This window comes from Oncorhynchus mykiss, chromosome 10, assembly GCF_057628025.1.
Source record: "Oncorhynchus mykiss isolate SJ-2025 chromosome 10, ASM5762802v1, whole genome shotgun sequence".
Classification (NCBI taxonomy): Eukaryota; Metazoa; Chordata; class Actinopteri; order Salmoniformes; family Salmonidae; genus Oncorhynchus; species Oncorhynchus mykiss.
Genome location: NC_143031.1, coordinates 58,561,543 through 58,585,946, shown reverse-complemented (window position 1 = coordinate 58,585,946; position 24,404 = coordinate 58,561,543). Strand labels below are relative to the sequence as shown.

Below are 24,404 nucleotides of genomic sequence, written 5' to 3'. Positions count from 1 at the left end.
ATTCAGAGCTATCTTTCTAATAGAACATTTAAAGTATGGTGTACCGCAGGGTAGCACTCTGGGCTCTCTACTATTTTATGTTTACCTGCCATTGGAATTAAACAAAGCATGTGTGTCCATGCTTTGTTTAGTCTTAACAAAGAGTTGCGGTCTGTTTTGGAATGGGTGGCCTGTAATAAACTAGTCCCGAACTTCTCTAAAACTAACAGCATTGTATTTGGTACAACTCATTCCATAAGTTCTAGACCTCAACTGAATCTGGTAATGAATGGTGTGGCTGTTGAAGTTGAGAAGACTAAATTACTTGGTGTTACCTTAGATTGTAAACTGTCATGGACAAAACATATAGATTCAATGGTTGTAAAGATGGGGAGAGGTCAGTGGTGGATAAAGTACCCAATTCTCATACTTGAGTAAAAGTATAGATACCTTAATGAAAGTTACTCAAGTAAAAGTGATTGTCAGCCAGTAAAAAACTACTTGAGTAAAAGTTTTAAAGTATTTGGTTTTAAATATACTTAAGTATCAAAAGTAAATGTAATTGCTAAAATATACTGAAGTTTCAAAAGTAAAAGCAAAATTATCAATCATTTAAAATTCCTTATATTAAGCAAAGCAGACAGCTTTTTTCTTGTTTTAAAAATGGACGAGTAGCCAGGGACACACTCCAACATTAGTGAGTCCACCAGCCCAGAGGCAGTAGGACAACAACCACCCGAGCCACTGACCCCACTGACCCTGTTACTTCACCCCACTATCATCCAGAAGGCGAGGTCAGTACAGCTCCATCAAAACTGGGACCAAAAGACTGAAAAACAGCTTCAATTACAAGGCCATCAGACTGTTAAATAGCCATCACTAGCACAGATAAGCTGCTGCATACATAGACAGACTTGAAATCATTGGCCACTTTAATAAATGGAACACTAGTCACTTTAATAATGTCACTTTAATGTTTACATATCTTGCATTACTCATCTCATATGTACAGTATATACAATGTTATATATTATCTACTGTATCGTAGCCTATGCCGCTCTGACATTGCTTATCCATATATTTCCATTCCTTTACTTAGATTTGTGTATATTAGGTATTTGTTTTGAAATGGTTAGATATTACTTGTTACATTTCTGGACTATCAGAATTATAAGCACAAGCATTGTTTCTCACCCGCAATAACATCTGCTAAACATACAGTATGTATGTGACCAATATAATTTGATTTGATGACCAAGTTTAATCTTAATAAGTGTATGAATTTGACAATTTCCTGTCCTGCTAAGCATTCAAAGTGTAAAGTGTTTTTGGTTGTCAGGGAAAATGTACGGAGTGAAAAGTACAATGTTTTTTTTAGGAATGTGGTAAAATAGTAGTAAAAGTTGTCAAAAATATAAATAGTTGAGTAAAGTACAGATACCCAAAAAACGACTTAAGTATTACTTTAAAGTTCTGCTTTGATGACACCACACTCAAAAAAGCAAGTCCTTCAGGCTCTAGTTATGTCTTATCTTGATTATTGTCCAGTCGTGTGGTTGACTGCTGCAAGGAAAGACCTAGTTAAGCTGCAGCTGGCCCAGAACAGAACAGCACGTCTTGCTCTTCATTGTCATCAGGGCATGAGATAAAGGAATGTGTAGCATTGGGGGGAAATGTGGAATGTTTTAATTGTAGGGGTGTCCATGAGTCTGGGCATCAGAAGTGTCCGGTGCGAGAGAGGCAGGTTGAAGTTACTAGGGTTAGTGTAGAGCAGAGGGTGTTGTATGTATGAGGCAGTAAAGAAAGTTGAGAAAGATGGGTCAAGGGGGCGGGATACTGAGAGGAGTCTTGTGAGTAGCAGATCTGTATCAACACAGAGGGATAGGCCAAAGAATGATATATGCTACAGTAAGATTGGCTTTTAGCATTTGTAGCAATGGTTATCATCTGTCCCGCAGGGATGGAAAAGTCACAGAAAATAGAGGTTGTGGTGGCAGCTGCAGAGAAATGTTTGGGTGTACGAGATTTGAAGTCAGAAGAGTTACAGGGTGTGTTGAGTCGTGGTGTCCCGTCCTTTCGGAATGTAGGATTAGATAGGTTTAAATAGTGGAGTAGTGTGGTGGGGTATTAATGGGCGCAGGGTTAGATGGTATGGTATTAGGTAGTTATTGTCCAGTCTAGTTGGTGGTGGTAATGCAACATTTATTGGATGCCAACCACCGTTGAACCTCATCGAAGAAGTAGTGACGTGCGAAATACACCTAGCTTCTTGAAACGGGTCACATGTCACGGTGTCAAGACATATGAACTAACAGGTTATAGAGCAAACAATGCAATTATCCCAACACATAAGTTGTAATATGTATTTTTTTCCTGGCTTGACTTCCCCATGATTTTACCCATGCACCCCTACTGCTGTCCTGTATGGGCTACCTGAACCTGTATGACATGAGCCGTCCTCATGATCTCTCCCAGCTTGGATAGAAAGTTGAGCGTAAAACCAGTATATTAATGCTATATAATACAGTCAGTCCACCCTCAAAACACTAACTTACCAGGGATTGTTTCATTATGCATTGTACTATCTATTGCTATATATCGTGTTTAGCCAATAACTTTGTATCAACTTTAAACATCAAATAGGAAAATTAGGGAAAAAAAGTAGTCGGCTTGAGGATAAATTCACCCACTATTTATTGTTGAACTCAGCGGTTATTGTCTGGATAATACCTTACACAAATGGGCTTCAATATTCAAGGTAAATTAAATCTAATTCAATCCAATTTGAGACTCCCCTGGTGTCATGAAGTTCTCCACATTTTTTTATGTGCAAATGTTTACACCACGGCCTGTATGTCCAGGTTGCGAGACTGACTGTTTTCTGTACTGAGTACTGCCACACCAGACAGTCTTTCCTGAGAAATTGTGCATTATGTGAAATTGTGCATTATTAGTCTTGAATGATGCATGCCAAGATACACCATAGATAAAGGGCTGTTGATATTGCAACCACAACTCAAATTCTGCTTCACGTGGATGAATAAAATCATAAACAGCTTTTTTTGTTCAAACTCTCAAGAACTGTTGTTGTCTGGTAAAGATGATCTGTTTGCATCTGCTAACTCATTGGCTGTCCAGTATCCAGACGACCTGTCTCCAGAACAGCAATTAGGAGAATGGGGGACTGAATTAAAGATTTCACAGAATTGCTGTATTTGAAGCACAACTACCTTCTGCCCAATTTCCCTGTTGTTGCTATGACAATCAAGCTGTAACTGTTGCTTCTATGGAGAGATCGTTTTCTAAACTAAAACTCATAAAGAACTACCTACACTCTAAAAAATGCTGCATTGTTTTCTGTTATGAACCGGCTCGAAGCATGTAACAAAAAGGGAGACAATGTGGAGATAAGGAATAACAAAATTATATTTAATAACTGAAGTAACCTATATACAATAAACATTGGTGTATGTAGTCAGTAGTGTAAGTGAGTGGTTGCACGCATAGATGTAATAATGAGGGTTGTTGAAAGGTGCCAAAGCAAATGCCACAACACCAAAAAACACAGGACAACACAACACAACACAACACAACACAACACAACAAAAAAACACCACCAAAAACCACCACAACACAAAATCCAGTAGTGTGTCTGCACGCTGTGTCTCCTTAATGAATGGGGAAAATGTGTATTTATCCCGGGACACACCCAGGCCCAGGTGTGTCCCATTTCAGTAACGACCGGCCCGGCTCCGCCCACCGACATCCTAATAAGGAAAACAAGAACAAAGAGAAAGAATTCGGCAGACAGAGTGGGAGGGTCGTCACATCTTTAAAAAGAGAAAGGTTGGGTTGTTAATGCTGGGTTAATTCTCCTGCCAAATCAAAGTTATCCAGCAAGCTGTTGAATGAGGATTGTTGCAGCTGTAGCAAGTCTAGCAGACAGTGCTGCCTGCTCATAGTGGAATTACTTTGAGGGATAAATGGGCAAGGTGCTATGGCTGACCAAAAACTGTGAGTAAAAAGCTATCTAACATTGTTTATTATCCATTCAGGTTAAATAGACCTAGCTAACAAAATGACATATCTCAGTCATTGACAATATTAGATCATGTTGGCAACCCCATGCATGCTAGCTCAAACATTAGTTAGCTAGTTAACTAACGTTACTTAGCTAACATGTTCCAACTTGTCTGGCTAACTATTTAACAATCAATTGTTCTGTGCTGTGTGCCTGGAAGCAAAAAATGTAATGTCGTTTTGGCTGGCTAGTTATGTCAGTGCCTGTAGAACGCATGTCTTCTGTAAGCCTAACTTTAGCACTACTGCATTGTTTCACGTCAGGTAGTTAGCTAAAAATTTTACTAAGCTAGACCTATTCCCTGTCTCTGAGTTCATGTAACATGATTGGAGCTAGCTGGCAAGTTTATAGCTAGTGCTTTGATGGTGGTTAAGTTACTGTATGTTGTTTTTTTTGCCTAATTGTTTCTGAGTTAACTGGCTAGGTAGTCTCAATCTGGATGCATACTGTTACTTTAGGTACCAATAGCTAGCTAGGTACATGTCTCAATTCACATGTTTAGGCTATCAATTTTGACTCCACTTAATGTGTTAGCTATCATTTGTCTTTGTCCCCCAGATACTAAAGATGACACGATCCCACCACCAGTGTAACGAGTTGGAAAGAATACTGCCCGCCAAAACATTGAGGCCTGAATCAATTTTGAGCATAAGTATACATGTGGAATATTGACTACTAATTCATATGTAATACTGTGAACCAGAGGTGATAAATTCTCATTACTGTAAATTAGTTCATTCAGTAATTGTACTTATAATTGAGTAAATGTAAAGTAACAATACTTGATTAAGATATTTCAGTAGCCTTTCCCCCACTGATAAAAGTCTTAATGTTTAATTTCTTTTCAAATGTTAATAGTATATTTTACAGATGTGCCTTGTTGCAACTCCTAAAATAAATGAACCTAGATCAAACTCTACATTTCCTCTTTTTCAATGTAATGCATGGAAGATCTGTAAGAAGATGTGTAACCGTAGCAACATTAGCTAATTGTCAACATTAACTAAAATACTTTTACTCTGGGAACATTTTAAATGAGCAACTTTGGACTTTTACTTGAGTAGTTTTACTTTTATGTGTGTCAAATTTAATTGAAGCGCAGATAAGCATCCTTCACACAGGCTTGTGCAAGAGTGTGATGAGTGTCTTGATTATTGTTCAATGTTTTATAATCCTATTTTAAAATTCCCATGCTGGAACCAATATGGCTGAATATCTCTGCCAAGAACAAGATACCTAACCTTTTGTTCTGACTCTGGGGACAATCACCTCTACTCCCTGGAATTCATCATGAATGAGCAAGCTCTGAAGCCGGAGACTTTGTTTTACAAATTTCACTTGAACATGAACTGTAGGGGTTGGGGGGAGTAGTGTAAAGTGTTTACTTTTCTTCAGCCCCATTACTCAGCTTTAATTGGTAGGGCCGCTGTGATTTTTAAAAGTATGGTTGTGCTTCTAAAGTTTATTTGTGTTCTTTATTTGTTTTATATTTTGCATGACTTCATTTTGTAGCTAAAATGTATATCTTAAACATTTTGTATTGTCTACAATTTGTTGTGATTGGCCATATGTCATTTTAAGAATGACGTGTTGTAACACATATTTATTTTTGGAAGTTTTTGTAAATTAACACCTTCTGTAAAAAAAAAAAAAAAGGTAGAGCAAAAAGGTAAGACTTAACCCACTGCTGGGTCAAAATAATTTACTTTTGGGGGTAAATCAAGTAACCCAATGTGTTGGGTCATTCAACAGTGTTGGGTTACAATAACCCAGTGCTGTGTATGTACTATAGTGACCCACCGCAGTATTTTAAGTAAATGAAGCATTAGGCTTTTGGTCTGATATGTGCTTTTGAACACCTGAGTAAGTAGTAGCTCAAAGTAAAAAAATATTTTAAAGTACTACTTAATAACCTCTTAAGGCTAGGGGGTGCTATTTTCATTTTTGGAAAAATAACATTCCCAAAGTAAACAGGCTATTTCTCAGGACCAGATGCTAGAAGATGCATATAATTGACAGCTTAGGGTAGAACACTTTAATGTTTCCAAAACTGTAAAAATATTGTCTGAGTATGACAGAACTGATATTGCAGGCGAAAGCCTGAGAGAAATCCAATCAGGAAGTGACTCTTATTTTGAAACCCCTGTGTTCCTATGCATCCCTATTGCCCATTGAAAGGGATATAAACCAGATTCCTTTTTCTATGGCGTCCCTAATGTGTCTACAGCCACTAGACAGTTACAGGATTTTATTTTGAAAAATTAGCATGAACAACATTGCGTCAGTGGTCAGGTGGTGGCTCTCAGTGATTTGTGCGTAATAGACAAAGGCGGCCATTGTTCCTCTCGCTCCTACTGAAAAGCCAATTGTCCTGGTTGATATATTATCGAATAGATATTTGAAAAACACCTTGAGGATTGACTATAAAAACGTTTGCCATGTTTCTGTCGATATTATGGATCTAATTTGGAGGGTTTTTTTTCGGCGTTGTTATGATCGCAATTTCCGGTGGATTTCTCAACAAAACGTGGACAAGAAACGGAGGTATTTCAGCTATAAAAAATGATCTTTATGGAACAAAAGGAACATTTGCTGTCTAACTGGGAGTCTCGTGAGTGAAAACATCCGAAGCTCATCGAAGGTAAACTATTTAATTTGATTGCTTTTCTGATTTTCGTGACCAAGCTTCCTGCTGCTAGCTGGACATAATGCTATGCTAGGCTATCGATAAACTTACACAAATGCTTGTCTTGCTTTGGCTGTAAAGCATACTTTCAAAATCTGAGATGACAGGGTGATTAACAAAAGGCTAAGCTGTGTTTCACTATATTTCACTTGTGATTTCATGAATATGAATATTTTCTAGTAAGATTTTTTGTCCGTTGCGTTATGCTAATTAGTGTAGTTGATGACAATTCTCCCGGATCCTGGATGGGTAGTTAGTTGTTTTTGGGGTATCTTTACTGTACTTTGATAACTTTTACTTCACTACATTCCTACATTTTTTTTTTTTTACTTACTCTACATTTTCCTTGACACCCAAAAGTGCTCATTACATCTTGAATGCTTAGCAGGACAGGAACATTTTCCAATTCACGTACTTGTCAAGAGAACATTCCTGGTCATCCCTACTGCTAGGAAGCTAAGTGTTTGTTTCTTGGGCTTCGGGAATGTGACTGAAAAAGCAAAAACTAAACTGATTGAAAGTATAAGGGGATATCGGTGAACATGGTGACAGTACAATGAGTGGAGCATACTCACTGTGGTGGGAAAAGTACCCAATATCATACTTGAATAAAAGTAAAGTTACTTAATAGAAAATTACAAAAGTGAAAGTCACGCAATATAAGTCAAAAGTATTTGGTTTTAAATATACTTGCGCATCAAAAGTAAAAAGTATCAAAATAATAAATATGGGCTCCCGAGTGGCGAAGCAGTGTAAGGCACTGACACTAGAGTAGTTTGATTCCAGCCTGTATCACAACTGACCGTGATTGGGAGTCACATAGGGTGGTGTATAATTGGCCCAGCGTGTCCAGTTTTGGCCGGTGTAGGTCGTCATTGTAAATAACCATTTGTTCTTTATTTATTTCACCCTTATTCAACCAGATACGCTAGTTGAGAACAAGTTCTCATTTACAACTGTGACCTGGCCAAGATAAAGGAAAGCAGTGCGACACAAACACAGTTACACATGGAATAAACAAGCGTACAGTCAATAACACAATAGGAAAAAAATAACGTCTATATACAGTGTGTGCAAATGGTGTGAGGTAGGCAATAAATAGGCCATAGTAGCGAAGTTATTCACAATTTAACAAATTAACACAAGTGATAGATGAGCAGATGATGATGTGCAAATAGAGATACTGGTGGGCAGAAAAGTAAAAAACAATATGTGGATGAGGTAGGTAGATTGGGTGGGCTATTTACAGATGGACTATGTACAGCTGCAGTGATTGGTTAGCTGCTCAGATAGCTGATGTTTAAAGTTAGTGAGGGAAATGTAAGTCTCCAGCTTCAGTGATTTTTGCAATTTGTTCCAGTCACCAGCAGCAGAGAACTAGAAGGAAAGGCAGACTAAGGAGGTGTTGGCTTCGGGGATGACCAGTGAGATATACCTGCTGGAGCACGTGCTACGGGTGGGTGTTGTTATCGTGACCAGTGAGCTGAGATAAAGCAGAGCTTTACCTAGCATAGACTATGATGACCTGGAGCCAGTGATCCTGGCAACGAATATGTTGCGAGGGCCAGCTGACAGGTTGCAGTGGTGGGTGGTATAAGGGGCTTTGGTAACAAAACGGATGGCACTGTGATAGAATGGCACTGTCATATTGTTGGAAGTTATTTTGTAGATGACATCGTCGAAGTCGAGGATCGATAGGATACTCAAGTTTTACTAGGTACTAGGTAAGTTTGGCGGCGTGAGTGAATGAGACTGTTGCGAAATAGAAAGCCGACTCTAGATTTGATTTTGGATTTGATTTTGGATGTTTAAAAGGAGTTTGGAAGGAGAGTTTACAGTCTAGCCAGACGCCTAGGTATTTGTAGTTGTCCACATATTCTAGGTCAGAACCGTCCAGGGTAGTGATGCTAGTCGGGCGGGTGGGTGCGGGCAGAGAACGGTTGAAAAGCATGCATTTGGTTTTACTAGTGTTTAAGAGCAGTTGGAGGCCACGCAAGGAGTATTGTATGGCATTGAAGCTTGTATGGAGGTAAGTTAACACAGTGTCCAAAGAAGGGTCAGATGTATACAGAATGGTGTCGTCTGCGTAGAGGTGGATCAGGGAATCACCCGCAGCAAGAGCGACATCATTGATATATACAGAGAAAAGAGTCAGCCTGGGAATTGAAACCTGTGGTACGCCCATAGAGACTGTCAGAGATCCGGAGAACAGGCCCTCCGATTTGACACACTGAACTCTGCAATGTAGTTGGTGAACCAGGCAAGGCAGTCATTTGAGAAACCAAAGCTATTGTCTGCCGATAAGAATACGTTGATTGACATAGTCGAAAGCCTTGGACAGGTCGATGAAGACGGCTGCACAGTACTGTCTTTTATCGATGGCGGTTATGATATCGTTTAGTACCTTGAGCGTGGCTGAGGTGCACCTGTGACCAGCTCGGAAACCGGATTCCACAGCGGAGAAGGTACGGTGGGATTCAAAATGGTCAGTGATCTGTTTATTAACTTGGCTTTCGAAGACTTTAGAGAGGCAGGGCAGGATGGATATAGGTCTATAACAATTTGGGTCTAGAGAGTCACCCCTTTTGAAGAGGGGGATGACTGCGGCAGCTTTCCAATCTTTAGGGATCTCGGACGATACGAAAAAGAGGTTGAACAGACTGGTAATAGGTGTTGCAACAACGGCGGTAGATCATTTTAGAGAGTGTCCAGGTTGTCTAGCCCAGCTGATTTGTACGGGTCCAGGTTTTGCAGCTCTTTCAGAACATCTGGATTTGGGTGAAGGTGCTGGGGAGGCTCAGGCAAGTAGCTGCAGGGAGGGGCGGGCTGTTGGCCGTGGTTGGGGTAGCCAGGAGGAAAGCATGGCCAGCCGTAGAGAAATGCTTATTGACATTTTCGATTATCAGTGCAGTGGGCAGCTGGGAGGAGGTGCTCTTGTTCTCCAAGGTCTTTACGGTGTCCCAAAAGTTTTTTAGTTAGAGCTACAGGATTCAAATTTCTGTTTGAAAAAGCTAGCCTTTCCTTTCCTGACAGACTGCGAGTATTGGTTCCTGACATCACTGAACAGTTGCATATCGCGGGGACTATTCGATGCTATTGCAGTCCGCCACAGGATGTTTTTGTGCTGTTCAAGGGCAGTCAGGTTTGGAGTGAACCAAGGGCTATATCTGTTCTTAGTTCTACATTTTTTGAAAGGTGCATGCTTATTTAAAATGGTGAGGAAATTACTTTTAAAGAAGGACCAGGCATCCTCGACTGACGGGATGAGGTCAATATCCTTCCAGGATACCCGGGCCAGGTCGATTAGAAAGGCCTGCTCGCAGAAGTGTTTTAGGGAGCGTTTGACAGTGATTAAGGGTGGTCGTTTGATGCGGATGCAAGCAATGAGGCAGTGATCGCTGAGATCCTGGTTGAAAACAGCAGAGGTGTATTTGGAGGGCTAGTTGGTCAGGATAATATCTATGAGGGTGCCGTTGTACCTGGTGGGTTCCTTGATGATTTGTGTGAGATTGAGGGCATCTCAAATCAAATCAAATTGTATTTGTCACATACACATGGTTAGCAGATGTTAATGCGAGTGTAGCGAAATGCTTTTGCTTCTAGTTCCGACAATGCAGTAATAACCAACAAGTAATCTAGCTAACAATTCCAAAACTACTACCTTATAGACACAAGTGTAAGGGGATAAATAATATGTACATAAAGATATATGAATGAGTGATGGTACAGAGCGGCATAGGCAAGATACAGTAGATGGTATTGAGTGCAGTATATACATATGAGATGAGTATGTAAACAGTGGCATAGTTAAAGTGGCTAGTGATACATGTATTACATAAAGATGCAGTAGATGATATAGAGTACAATATATACGTATACATATGAGATGAATAATGTAGGGTATGTAAACATTATATTAGGTAGCATTGTTTAAAGTGGCTAGTGATATATTTTACATCATTTCCCATCAATTCCCATTATTAAAGTGGCTGGAGTTGAGTCAGTGTGTTGGCAGCAGCCACTCAATGTTAGTGGTGGCTGTTTAACAGTCTGATGGCCTTGAGATAGAAGCTGTTTTTCAGTCTCTCGGTCCCAGCTTTGATGCACCTGTACTGACCTCGCCTTTTGGATGATAGCGGGGTGAGCAGTGGCTCGGTTGGTTGTTGTCCTTGATGATCTTTATGGCCTTCCTGTGACATCAGGTGCTGTAGGTGTCCTGGAGGGCAGGTAGTTTGCCCCCGGTGATGCGTTGTGCAGACTTCACTACCCTCTGGAGAGCCTTACGGTTGTGGGCGGAGCAGTTGCCGTACCAGGCGGTGATACAGCCCGACAGGATGCTCTCGATTGTGCATCTGTAGAGGTTTGTGAGTGCTTTTGGTGACAAGCCGAATTTCTTCAGCCTCCTGAGGTTGAAGAGGCGCTGCTGCGCCTTCTTCACGATGCTGTCTGTGTGGGTGGACCAATTCAGTTTGTCTGTAATGTGTACGCCGAGGAACTTAAAACTTACTACCCTCTCCACTACTGTTCCATCGATGTGGATAGGGAGGGGGGTGTTCCCTCTGATGTTTCCTGAAGTCCACAATCATCTCCTTAGTTTTGTTGACGTTGAGTGTGAGGTTATTTTCCTGACACCACACTCCGAGGGCCCTCACCTCCTCCCTGTAGGCCGTCTCGTCGTTGTTGGTAATCAAGCCTACCACTGTTGTGTCGTCCGCAAACTTGATGATTGAGTTGGAGGCGTGCGTGGCCACGCAGTCGTGGGTGAACAGGGAGTACAGGAGAGGGCTCAGAACGCACCCTTGTGGGGCCCCAGTGTTGAGGATCAGCGGGGAGGAGATGTTGTTGCCTACCCTCACCACCTGGGGGCGGCCCGTCAGGATGTCCAGTACCCAGTTGCACAGGGCGGGGTCGGGACCCAGGGTCTCGAGCTTGCTGACGAGCTTGGAGGGCACTATGGTGTTAAATGCCGAGCTGTAGTCGATGAACAGCATTCTCACATAGGTATTCCTCTTGTCCAGATGGGTTAGGGCAGTGTGCAGTGTGGTTGAGATTGCATCGTCTGTGGACCTATTTGGGCGGTAAGCAAATTGGAGTGGGTCTAGGGTGTCAGGTAGGGTGGAGGTGATATGGTCCTTGACTAGTCTCTCAAAGCACTTCATGATGACGGAAGTGAGTGCTACGGGGCAGTAGTCATTTAGCTCAGTTACCTTAGCTTTCTTGGGAACAGGAACAATGGTGGCCCTCTTGAAGCATGTGGGAACATCAGACTGGGATAGGGATTGATTGAATATGTCCGTAAACACACCAGCCAGCTGGTCTGTGCATGCTCTGAGGGTGCGGCTGGGGATGCCGTCTGGGCCTGCAGCCTTGCGAGGGTTGACACGTTTAAATGTTTTCCTCACGTCGGCTGCAGTGAAGGAGAGTCCGCATGTTTTAGTTGCGGGCCTTGTCAGTAGCACTGTATTGTCCTCAAAGCGGGCAAAAAAGTTATTTAGTCTGCCTGGGAGCAAGACATCCTGGTCCGTGACGGGGCTGGTTTTCTTTTTGTAATCCGTGATTGACTGTAGACCCTGCCACATACCTCTTGTGTCTGAGCCGTTGAGTTGAGATTCTACTTTGTCTCTATACTGACGCTTAGCTTGTTTGATTGCCTTGCGGAGGGAATAGTTACACTGTTTGTATTCGGTCATGTTTCCGGTCACCTTGCCCTGATTAAAAGCAGTGGTTCGCGCTTTCAGTTTTACGCGAATGCTGCCATCAATCCACGGTTTCTGGTTTGGGAATGTTTTAATCGTTGCTATGGGAACGACATATTCAACGCACGTTCTAATGAACTCCCTCACCGAATCCGCGTATTCATCAATGTTGTTGTCTGACACAATACGAAACATATCCCAGTCCACGTGATGGAAGCAGTCTTGGAGTGTGGAATCAGATTGGTCGGACCAGCGTTGAACAGACCTCAGCGCTGGTGCTTCTTGTTTTAGTTTCTGTCTGTAGGCAGGGATCAACAAAATGGAGTCGTGGTTAAATTGACTTGCCTAGTGAAACAAAAGGTACAATTTTTAAAAATTATCATGATTTTAAGCTAACAAGACGGCACCATTTAGTTTTTTTTATTGACGGATAGCCAGAGGCACACTCCAACATCTTTACAAACTAAGCATTTGTGTTTAGTGAGTCCGCCACATCAGAAGCAGTACTATGGAAATTAAAACAGTTTATGAATGACATTTTGGAAGGTTACTGTCAAAATTATTTATAAAATTAAATAAACATCGATGACAGGCGCATGGGCCCCCAGAGCTCTTATAATTCTCCAATTCAATGTTCAAAAGTTCAATCTCATCACGGACAAATTTAGCATCTTATCTAATTAGCAACATTTCAACTACTTGCTACTTTTTAGCTAGTTTTCAAACACTAGCATGCTAGCTAAACCTTCCCCTAACCCTAACCTCAACCCTTTTAGTTAACCCTAACCTTAACCCTTTAACCTAACTCCTAAGTCTAACCTTAACTCTAACCTTAACCCTTAATCCTTAACCTAGTATTCAAATCAAATTGTATTTGTCACACATACACATAGTTAGCAGATGGTAATTGCGAGTGTAGCGAAATGCTTGTGCTTCTAGTTCCGACAGTGCAGCAATATCTAATAAGTAATCTTACAACTCCCCAACCACTAACTAATACACACAAATCTAAAGGGGTGAATGAGAATATGTACATATACTGTAAGTATATGGATGAGCAATGGCAGAGCTGCGTAGGCAAGGTGCAATAGATGGTATAAAATGCAGTATAAACATTTGATTTGAGTCATGTAAGAAAATGTAAAGTGGTATTATTTAGAGTGGCATTGTATAAAGTGACTAGTGATCAATTTATTAAAGTGGCCAGTAACTTGGTTTCAATGTATGCAGAAGATTCTGAGTTAGTGATTGCTGTTTAGCAGTCTGATGGCCTTGAGATAGAAGCGTTTTTTCAGTCCTCGGTCCCATCTTTGATGCACCTGTACTGACCTCGCCTTGTGGATGGTAACGGGGTGAACAGGCCGTGGCTCAGTTGGTTGATGTTCTTGATGATCTTTTAGGTGTCATGGAGGGCAGGTAGATTGCCCCCGGTGATGCGTTGTGCAGACCGCACCACTCTCTGGAGAGCCTTGCAGTTGAGGCCAGTGCAGTACCAGGCTGTGATATAGCCTGACAGGATGCTCTCGATTGTGCATCTTTAAAAGTTTGTCAGGGTTTTGGTGACAAGCCAAATTTCTTCAGCCTCCTGAGGAGGCTGTTGCGCCTTCTTCCCCACACTGTCTGTGTGAGTGGAACATTTCAGTTTGTCTGTGATGTGTACGCTGAGGAACTTATAACTTTACACCTTCTCCACTGCTGTCCCTTCAATGTGGATAAGGGGGTTCTCCCTCTGCTGTTTCCTAAAGTCCACGATCATCTCCTTTGTTTTGTTGATGTTGAGTGAGAGGTTGTTTTCCTGGCACCACACTCCAAGTGCCCTCACATCCTCCCTGAGGGCTGGCTCGTAGTTGATGGTAATCAAGCTCACTACTGTTATAACATCTGCAAACCTCATGATTGAGTTGGAGGCGTGCATGGCCACGCAGTCGTGGGTGAACAGAGAGTACAGGGGGGGCTGAGCACTCACCCTTGCGGGGCCCCAGAGTTGGGGGTCAGCGAAGTGGAGATGTTGTTTCCTACCTTCACCACCTGGTGGTGGCCCGTCAGAATGCCAAGGACCCAATTGCACAGGGCGGGGCTGAGATCCAGGGCATCCAGCTTGGTAATGAGCTTGGAGGGCACTTTGGTGTCAAATTCTGAGCTGTAGTCAATGAACAGAATTCCTACATAGGTATTCCTTTTGTCCAGATGGGATAGGGAAGTGTGCAGTGTGATGGCGATTGCGTCGTCTGTGGACCTGGAGCGGGACTCTAACCCGGAAGCTTATAAGAAATCCTGCTATGCCCTTCGACAAACCATCAAACAGGCAAATCATCAAAACATGACTAAGATCGAATTGTACTACACCGGCTCTGACGCTCGTCGGATGGGCGTGGCAGGGCTTGCAAACTCTTACAGACGACAAAGGGAAGCACAGCCGAGAGCTGTCCAGTGACACGAGCCTACCAGACGAGATAAACTACTTCTATGCTCGCTTCGAGGCAAATAGCACTGAAACATGCATCAGAGCACCAGCTGTTCCGGAAGACTGTGTGAAAATGCTCTCCGCAGCCGATGTGAATAAGACCTTTAAACATGTTAACATTCACAAGGCCTCAGGGCCAGACAGATTACCAGGACGTGTACTGCGAGCATGCGCTGACCAACTGGCAAGTGTCTTCACTGACATTTTCAACCTGTCCGAGTCTGTAATACCAACATGTTTTAAGCAGACCACTATACTTCCTGTGCCCAAGTGCTGCAGTGGAGTAGGTTGAGAGCTTCAAGTTCCTTGGTGTCCACATCCCCAACAAACTAACATGGTCAAAGCACAGCAAGGCAGTCGTGAAGAGGGCACGAAAAAACCTATTCCCATTCAGGAGACTGAAAATATTTGGCATGGGTCCTCAGATCCTCAATAGGTTCTACAGCTGCACCATTGAGAGCATCCTGATTGGCTGCATCACTGCCTGGTATGGCAACTGCTCTGCCTCCGACTGCAAGGCACTACAGAGGGTAGTGCGAACGGCCCAGTACATCACTGGGGCCAAGCTTCCTGCCATCCAGGACCTCTATACCAGGCAGTGTCAGAGGAATGCCCTAAGAATTATCAAAGACTCCAGCAACCCTAGTCGTAGACTGTTCACTCTGCTACCACATGGCAAGCGGTAACGGAGCATCAGGTCTAGGTCCAAGAGGCTTCTAAACAGCTTCTAACCCCAAGCCATAAGACTCCTGAACTAATATTTGCATTGCCTCCCCACCTTTACACCACTGCTACTCTCTGTTGTTGTCATCAATCCATAGTCACTTTAATAACTCTACCTACATGTACATACTACCTCAACTAACCGGTTTTTCCGCACAATGACTCTGTATCGGTACCCCCCCCCCCCCCCCCGTATATAGTCTCACTATTGTTATTTTACTGCTGCTCTTTAATTACTTGTTACATTTATCCCTTATTCTTATCCTTATTTTTTTAAACTGTATTGTTGGTTAGGGGCTCGTAAGTAAGCATTTCACTGTCGTATTCTGCGCATGTGACTAATACGATTTGATTTGTTGGGGCGGTATGCAAACTGAAGTGGGTCCTGGGTGGCCGGTAAGGTGGTGATATGATCCTCGACTAGTCTCTCTTAGCACTTCATGATGACAGAAGTGAGTGCTACGGGGCAGTAGTCATTTAGTTCAGTTACCTTTGCCTTCTTGGGTACAGGAACAATGATAGCCATCTTGAAGCATGTTGGAACAACAGACTGGGATAGGGAGCGATTGAATATGTTCATAAACACACCAGCCAGCTGGTCTGTGCATGCTCTGAGGACGCGGCTAGGGATGCCGTCTGGGCCAGCAGCCTTGCAAGGGTTTACACGTTTAAAAGTTTTACTTACGTCAGGCAAGGAGAAGGAGATGGGGGAGCAGTCCTTGTTTAGCGGGCCATGATAGTGGCACTGTATTATCCTCAAAGCTTGCAAAGAAGGTGTTTAGTTTGTCTGGAAGCGTGAAGTCGGTGTCCATGACGTGGCTGGTTTTTCTTTTTGCAGTCTGTGATTTCCTGTAGACCCTGCCACATACGTCTCGTGTCTGAGCCGTTGAATTGCGACTCCACCTTCTCCCTGTACCAGCATTTCTCTTGTTTGATTGCCTTGCGGAGGGAATAACAACACTATTTATATTAAGTCATATTCCCAGACCTCTTTCCTTGGTTATATGCGGTGGATCGCGCTTTTAGTTTTGAATGAATCCATCCACGGTTTCTGGTTAGGGTAGGTTTTAATAGTCACAGTGGGTATGACATCTCCAATGCACTTCTTTATAAACGCACTCATTCAGTCAGCTTATAGGTCGATGTTGTTCTCTGAGGCTAACCGGAACATATTCCAGTCAGCGTGATCAAAACGATCTTGAAGCGTGGCTTCCGTTTGGTCGGACCAGTGTTGAATGGTTCTCATCACTGGTACATCATGTTTGCGTTTCTGCCTATAAGACCTCGCTGGTTTGCACTTGGCTAGATGTAGCTAGATGTTTTTGAATGTAAGCAAAGCCTACCTCGATTGTTTTCTGTCTGAATAGTTCTCTCTTGCTTGTGTAAGTTTAGGTACTAGTTTTCCTGTCCTTCGTCCTGTCCTTATTGATTGTCCTTTTTTTATTTGTTAGCTAGCTAGGTTTTTAAGCTAACAGCAGGTAGCCAGTAGCTAGAAACTCTTAGCAACTCCATAGAAACGTGTATGCAACTGTTAGCTTGTTAGCTATCCAGTTGAGTTATCTGGATAAAAGTTGTCTTCTGATGTTGTATTCTTAGTCCTTTATCTTTCACTCACTTGTTTTTCTCAAATGTACTATTCCTCAAAATAATTTGAAATATGATATCTAACACTAGATATTAGGAGCTCATCATTTTACCAGCTGCTCTTGGAACTTGGAACAATAACTCAGTAACTCAGAACTGATGTTTTGAAATGATCTGATGATCTGAAATACACTGCTCAAAAAAATAAAGGGAACACTAAAATAACACATCCTAGATCTGAATGATATATTCTTATTAAATACTTTTTTTCTTTACATAATTGAATGTGCTGACAAAATCACACAAAAATGATCAATGGAAATCAAATTGATCGACCCATGGAGGTCTGGGTTTGGAGTGACACTCAAAATTAAAGTGGAAAACTACACTACAGGCTGATCCAACTTTGGATGTAATGTCCTTAAAACAAGTCAAAATGAGGCTCAGTAGTGTGTGTGTGGCCTCCACGTGCCTGTATGACCTCCCTACAACGCATGGGCATGCTCCTGATGAGGTGGCGGATGGTCTCCTGAGGGATCTCCTCCCAGACCTGGACTAAATCATCCGCCAACTCCTGGACAGTCTGTGGTGCAACGTGGCGTTGGTGGATGGAGCGAGACATGATGTCCCAGATGTGCTCAATTGGATTCAGGTCTGGGGAACGGGCAGGCCAGTCCATAGCATCAATGCCTTCCTCTTGCAGGAACTGCTGACACACTCCAGCCACATGAGGTCTAGCATTGTCTTGCATTAGGAGGAACCCAGGGCCAACCGCACCAGCATATGGTCTCACAAGGGGTCTGAGGATCTCATCTCGGTACCTAATGGCAGTCAGGCTACCTCTGGCGAGCACATGGAGGGCTGTGCGGCCCCCCAAATAAATGCCACCCCACACCATGACTGACCCACCGCCAAACCGGTCATGCTGGAGGATGTTGCAGGCAGCAGAACATTCTCAACGGCGTCTCCAGACTCTGTCACGTCTGTCACGTGCTCAGTGTGAACCTGCTTTCATCTGTGAAGAGCACAGGGCACCAGTGGCGAATTTGCCAATCTTGGTGTTCTCTGGCAAATGCCAAACCTCCTGCACGGTGTTGGAATGTAAGCACAACCCCCACCTGTGGACGTCGGGCCCTCATACCACCCTCATGGAGTCTGTTTCTGACCATTTGAGCAGACACATGCACATTTGTGGCCTGCTGGAGGTAATTTTGCAGGGTCCTGGCAGTGCTCCTCCTGCTCCTCCTTGCACAAAGGCGGAGGTAGCGGTCCTGCTGCTGGGTTGTTGCCCTCCTACGGCCTCCTCCACGTCTATTTATTTACGGATATCGATGGTAATGAAATATCTCTCTAAAGTCATGTGATTTTTCGGTGATATCCTTGACTTTTATTTGGGGGGGAAAAACAATCAATTGGGGAAGAACTTTCCTCACTCAGAATGCATTTCCACGTGAACTTAATTTCTGACAAAATATTCAACTGCGAATCCTAACAATCATTTCTTGACCCCAACCATCACATTAGGCCTGTAAATAACTAAGAAGGACTGGGATACTCAAGTCACTAGTGTAATTCCAGTCGACTACATTGCAGACGTGCAGAAAACATGAACTAATTTCATGTCATCTTCAGTGCAGTCTGACATCAGATCACAATATCATATGGATGCAGTTACTGACATGTTAAACACTCATCCAGGTATTGTGAGATTTATTGCAGTCATTGTGTTAATTTTGAGTCTCTCTTTCCACAGTTCTCTGTGCTTCCCAGCAAACAGTCCAGTCTGAGACTCAGCAGGTGAAAGGTATCGTGGGACAGTCTTTCTCTTTTCAAGAGAGTGTGATCAAGTCGGGCAATTTACTTTATGGAGACCTTGACAGTATTGCAAATGTGTACCCTGGTAAAGAAGGCAACATCACCCTTGAGAAGAGATTTGAAAACCGCCTCCGCTTGAACAATGTTACAAGATACTTCACTCTGTCAGACCTTCAGATTGACGATGCTGGGGTTTATACTGTGGAGAATACAGACGAAGAGAAAAAAACAACAAAATTTGAGCTCACTGTATACAGTAAGTGTTTTTGTATCTGTGTTATATATTACAAAAACATTTAATATAGGTTGCAATTTCAATTTATTCATATTTTTTCTTCCAGATGTTGTTTCCAAACCTCAGGTGACAGAGTGTGACAGCAGCTCCTGTAGTGTGGTGTGTTCTGTGGACAATGAAAAAGAGGTGACCTTGACCTTGTACAGGGGAGAGGAAATACTAAACCAGACCAGCAGTCCTGATCTCATCACTGATCTCTCTCTCCGTTTGGAGGTAGAGGGAAAGAACTACAACTCCACCTACAGCTGTGTGGCTTCCAACCCTGTCAGCAATGAGACAGTTCTTGTCCCAAAATGTTGCAGTGAAGATGGTCATCCTAATGATGCAGGTAAGAGACATTTTGAATGGAAACCATCCAGAAAATAGCAATTACCAAGTCAAACTGAAGTGTATTTGAGCTCATTCAAAACATACTTAGGAAAATAAGGAAAATAAGTTCCTTGTTTTATTTCAGACAGTGATGGGATGACTCTGGGTATGGTTATTGCTGTAATCTGCGTTTTGGTTGCCTCTGGGCTGGTTGGACTTGCAATATATCTAAGGAAGAGGGGAAATGAACACTCACAAGGCAGGTATTTACAATCAAGGGTAGTGTTTTGGAAAAGGTGTGAAATGCATGTAAAATAAAGTGTAATCTTCTACACTTCCTCTGCTTGGTCAGACAGTGTCATTATCCCAGACAACTTCTCTAACTGTTGAAAAAGCAGAAGGCACACACACTCTCTGACAATGATTACTTTAATAGCTTGGCTTATCTGACACCAAAATGACTGCAACCACAGAGATCCATACTCATAGTAACAAAAGTCCTGAGTGTTTACAGAACCTGTCCAGGGGGGTGGGCGTTTGTCTGTCTGTCAGTTAGTCGCATGCTTCTGCCAGTTAGTCGCACCTCACCTTCGGCCCATATTTACTTTCCTTTATCTGTCTTCATAGATTCATCTGAAAGAGTGCAAGTTGACATTGAGTATGCAACGATAATTCCTAAAAAACGAACAGATAACCAGGTTAGTAAAAAACCTACAGGCTGATTGACAATACAGCAGCTTTATCAGCCCTCATGTCACCAACTGTAGGCTTTATCTCTGTGTCAGTGGGTTAATGTGGTCTTGAGTTGCACAGACCACCTGAGTTTGATACCCAGCCTGATGTCGTTATGATATGGTTTGGTTGCACAATGAGAAGCCACACAGCACATACTGGAATGCCAGTTCTAGGTCCAAAAGACTTCTTAACAGCTTCTACCCCCAAGCCATGAGACTTCTGAACAGCTAATCAAATGGCGACCCAGACTATTTGCATTAACACCCCCCACCCCCCTTTTACGCTGCTACTACTCTCTGTTTATCTATGCATAGTCACTTTAACTACCTATATATACACATACTACCTCAATCCTCGACTTACCGGTGCCCCCGCACATTGACTCTGTACCGGTACCCCCTGCATATAGCCCCACTATTGTTATTTTACTGCTGCTCTTTAATTATTTGCAACTTACTTTTTTTTCTTAAAGTAAAAAAAATAAAAAATAATTAACTGCATTGTTGGTTAAGGGCTTGTACAGTAAGTAAGCATTTCACTGTAAGGTCTACTACACCTGTCGTATTCAGTACATGTGACAATTAACATTTGATTTGATTAGTAATTCCTTTGATCACCTGTGTCTTTTACAGTATTTGCAAAGTCTGTGGACTTTTAAAGTTAGGCTTTGTGGTTCCTCCCACTAGTTTTAGGAAAGGTTCTAGATGTGTTGTGTTGACTGTTGAGTTCCCTACTGCAGAACAATGAGAGTAGACAAGAGATCGTCAGGCTTGTCCTGTTTCCTTCCTCTGGCACAAAGTTTATAATAAAGAAGCATAAAATCCTCTTTTATTTTTGTTGTTTTCCCACCCCTTTTATCTCTCCTCTCTCTGCCCCTTCTTCCCCTGTCCCTCTATGTCCTTCCCTCCCCTACTTCCTTCTCCCTGCCTAGGAGGAGCGAACAGATATACCGGAATTGGAGTCACACAGAACAGATATACCAGAATTGGAGTCGCGTAGAGACAACCCTAACCTGACATCAGTTTATGATATACTCCTGTTACATCGCATGGCTGCCAGCGAGGATGTTGACACAGCATGAAGGAGAAAAACAGGAAGTCAATGGGAGGCCAAAATGATAACTCACATTCTGTAGAGCATAAAAGAGTACGTTGAAACAAAATGAAAGTAAAACAATATTCATGCTGTCAACCTTTTAGAGGCACAGTTGTTATGGGAGAAAAATCCCCTGGAACTGTTGTGCTGATATTATAATTTCAGGCTTCCTTTGTAGGTCATTCTCACAGACCTTCTGTCAAATAGGGGCCTCGGTTACATCCACTGATACTGACGAATTCAATAACTATGCATTGAGTTGTTAGCATGATCAGGATAATCCGTCTTTTTAAATGCCTTTTGTCCCAAATCAAATCAAATTTTATTGTATAAGTTAAAACAAATGGAACATATCTTTTAATACAATTCATTAGTGTGTTTGCTATGCTACTGCTGTGCCAAAGCTTCCTTTCAGTACTATCTCTTCTGTTGTTTAAATGTAGGTGCCTCCCCTGTATCTTTTTTATAGCTGATCATTGTTTAGCTTGCCAGTGGATAGCAGCTGTGTACATAATTTAAAAAGAGCAGGCGTTTGAGATAAAGCCACCTGCTCCTTAGAAGCAATGGCTGTTAGGCTGCTTTAGAAACAAAACGGTCCATAGATGCATGTTTTCCTTTCAACATTTAGGTTGTATTGAGGGGTGGCCAGCTCTAGGAAGAGTCTTGGTGGTTCCAAACTTTTTCCATTTAAGAATGATGGAGGCCACTGTGTTCTTGGGGACCTTCAATGCTGCACCCTTCCCCAAATCTGTGCCCCGACAATCCTGTCTAGGAGCTCTATGGACAATTGCGTCGACCTCATGGCTTGGTTTTTGCTTTGACATGCAATGTCAACTATGGGACCATATAAAGACAGGTGTGTGCCTTTCCAAATCATGTCCAATCAAATGAATTTACCACAGGTGGACTCCAATCAAGTTGTAGCAACATCTAAAGGATGATCAATGAAAACAGGATGCACCTGAGCTCAATTTCAAGTCTCATAGCAGAGGGCCTGAATACTTATGCAATTAAGGTACCTATAAATAATGTTTACGCTTTGTCATTATGGGCTATTGTCTGTAGATTTAAGGCTGTAACATAACAAAATGTGGAAAAAGTCAAGGGGTCTGAATACTTTCCAAATGCACTGTATATCCATAATTTAGCTGGAATGTAATGTTCATATCCTGTATAATTGACTGATATTTAGTTGTCTCAGCTAGCCGTCTTAAGATGAATTCACTTACTGTATGTCGCTCTGGAAAATAAATGTAATTCTATATTTTAAATATTGTCACAAATGTATCATTTGTACATTTGATTAAAAAATGTAGTTTGTTACATTTGACAGTGAAACCTAGCAGTACTACTTATTTCTTTGAACGTGAGGCAGATGTGCTGTATAGCATGTTGAGGAAGGTGCTGAGGACTATTTCTGACCACTCATGCAGGAGTAACAAGGCCCTAGTTCACACAGGACTAATATAATTTGGGGATTTTTTTCAAATGTGTCTATGGTTGCTGCAGCACTCTTAGCACCCCTACTTCTCGTGGTTATGCATTATGACTGTTTTCAATTCAATATGTCAAAGTTGTAAATGTGCCTTTCCTTATGTAAACAAACTATAAAAAGTAATGGCTTCAGCCAGGAGAGAAGACAACTTTGAAAATGGCTGCATTATTTGGTGGTGCAACAAGTCATGCATGCTTATCTGCATCTGGGTCTTAACCTAAGCCGTGATAACCGACCTGGAAGGACAGGTGTTAAATCAAAAACGTGAATAGCCTGCTGCACTCCAGGGTCATGGTTGCCTAACCCCTGGTGTAGTGGTTATGTCCTAACTCTGGTGATTTTGCAGTTATACTGCAATTTCTGCATTCAAAATAACCATTATATTACAAATACTGTAACTGCAGTTTTACAATTTTAATTCATTACAAGTTGTCATAGCCAATGCTTTGTTTCAATTGTCAGTTTTACTGTTACAATTGCCGGCTGTAGAAACCACCCTCAAATGTTGCAACTTTTTTTCTCAAATCGCTGTCTGTGTGTTATCTATCCTCTAATCCCTATGGCTGTGCTGAGAAGTATGTTTATTCTAAATTAACAGGACTTTGGGATGTGTGGGTGGGATACATAATGATATTTAGGCTTATACCATATGCGTCCTTTATTATCAAGTGCCTGAAGTATGTACTCTGGAGGCTAGCTTCCTTTTGCTGAAGAACATGCAACACTAAGGAGGCTATCACCACAATGTTCATCGTCACATCAATTTGCATAGTTAATTTGCTTAGAGAATGTGAAAACAATGTGGAAAGTCTGTAGTTACACTCCTAGACCTACCCACCCAAGCAAAATAGCCTTCCTTTCCCAGTGCAATTTCACTTTCATTTTTAGAAATCCAAACACCCCTATCAGGTATACATTGATCTGTCAACTGTAAGAATAAGAGTCAGGAGTAGACCTTTAGCATTACTGAGAACTATTCTGTTCGCTGCAGTGAAAAGTATTCATTGCAGTGGAAATGTATTTCACCACATAGGCCTGAAGACTGTGGGGCTGCTTGTCAGTGTGGTCAAGCCACTGACGTGACAGAAAAAAAGGCAGACCACACGTTGTAACAGACTGATGGGAAAGGAAACGAGTGATCACAAGCAGAGACAGTCACATATTCAGACAAATGTAAACAGTTCGCTATTGGATGACAAATATATTGTTGGTAGGGTGTGCATGACTTCGCTTCTATTCACCTGTAGAACTAATACTGAAAAGTTGCTCCTGTACAAGCCCAATAATATGCTGTTGGGCCTATGAGTCAATAACCAGATTATTAAACCAGTGACCTGAGTAATCTAATGCCTAATTGAGCCCACCTGCCGCATACATTAAGCCTATGTCTTCACAGAGGATGTGACACTGAAACATTTGTTCTACCTTACTCAAGGCCTAAAACCAG

At 42.2% G+C, this 24,404-nt stretch overlaps 1 protein-coding gene across 9 annotated transcripts in view; it reads left to right on the top strand.

Moving 5' to 3' along the window:
* Positions 1–24,404, top strand: part of LOC110534344 (SLAM family member 5) — a 78,360-nt gene that overhangs the window by 3,838 nt on the left and 50,118 nt on the right. The window contains exons 1-7 of one of the 9 annotated variants that reach the window (XR_005034183.2): positions 3,741–3,993; positions 4,619–4,712; positions 18,967–19,284; positions 19,370–19,651; positions 19,778–19,895; positions 20,260–20,330; positions 21,299–22,800. Coding sequence is in view for 7 of the 9 variants with exons in the window: in XM_090187195.1 (XP_090043321.1) it covers positions 4,619–4,712; positions 18,967–19,284; positions 19,370–19,651; positions 19,778–19,891; positions 20,260–20,330; positions 21,299–21,448 (1,029 nt within the window). In the remaining 2 variants the exon portion in view is untranslated. Of the gene's footprint in view, positions 1–3,740; positions 3,994–4,618; positions 4,713–18,966; positions 19,285–19,369; positions 19,652–19,777; positions 19,896–20,259; positions 20,331–21,298; positions 22,801–24,404 lie in introns of those variants that run through there. The other 8 variants (XM_036933431.2, XM_090187195.1, XR_016483836.1 and 5 more) reach the window with 8 other exon arrangements.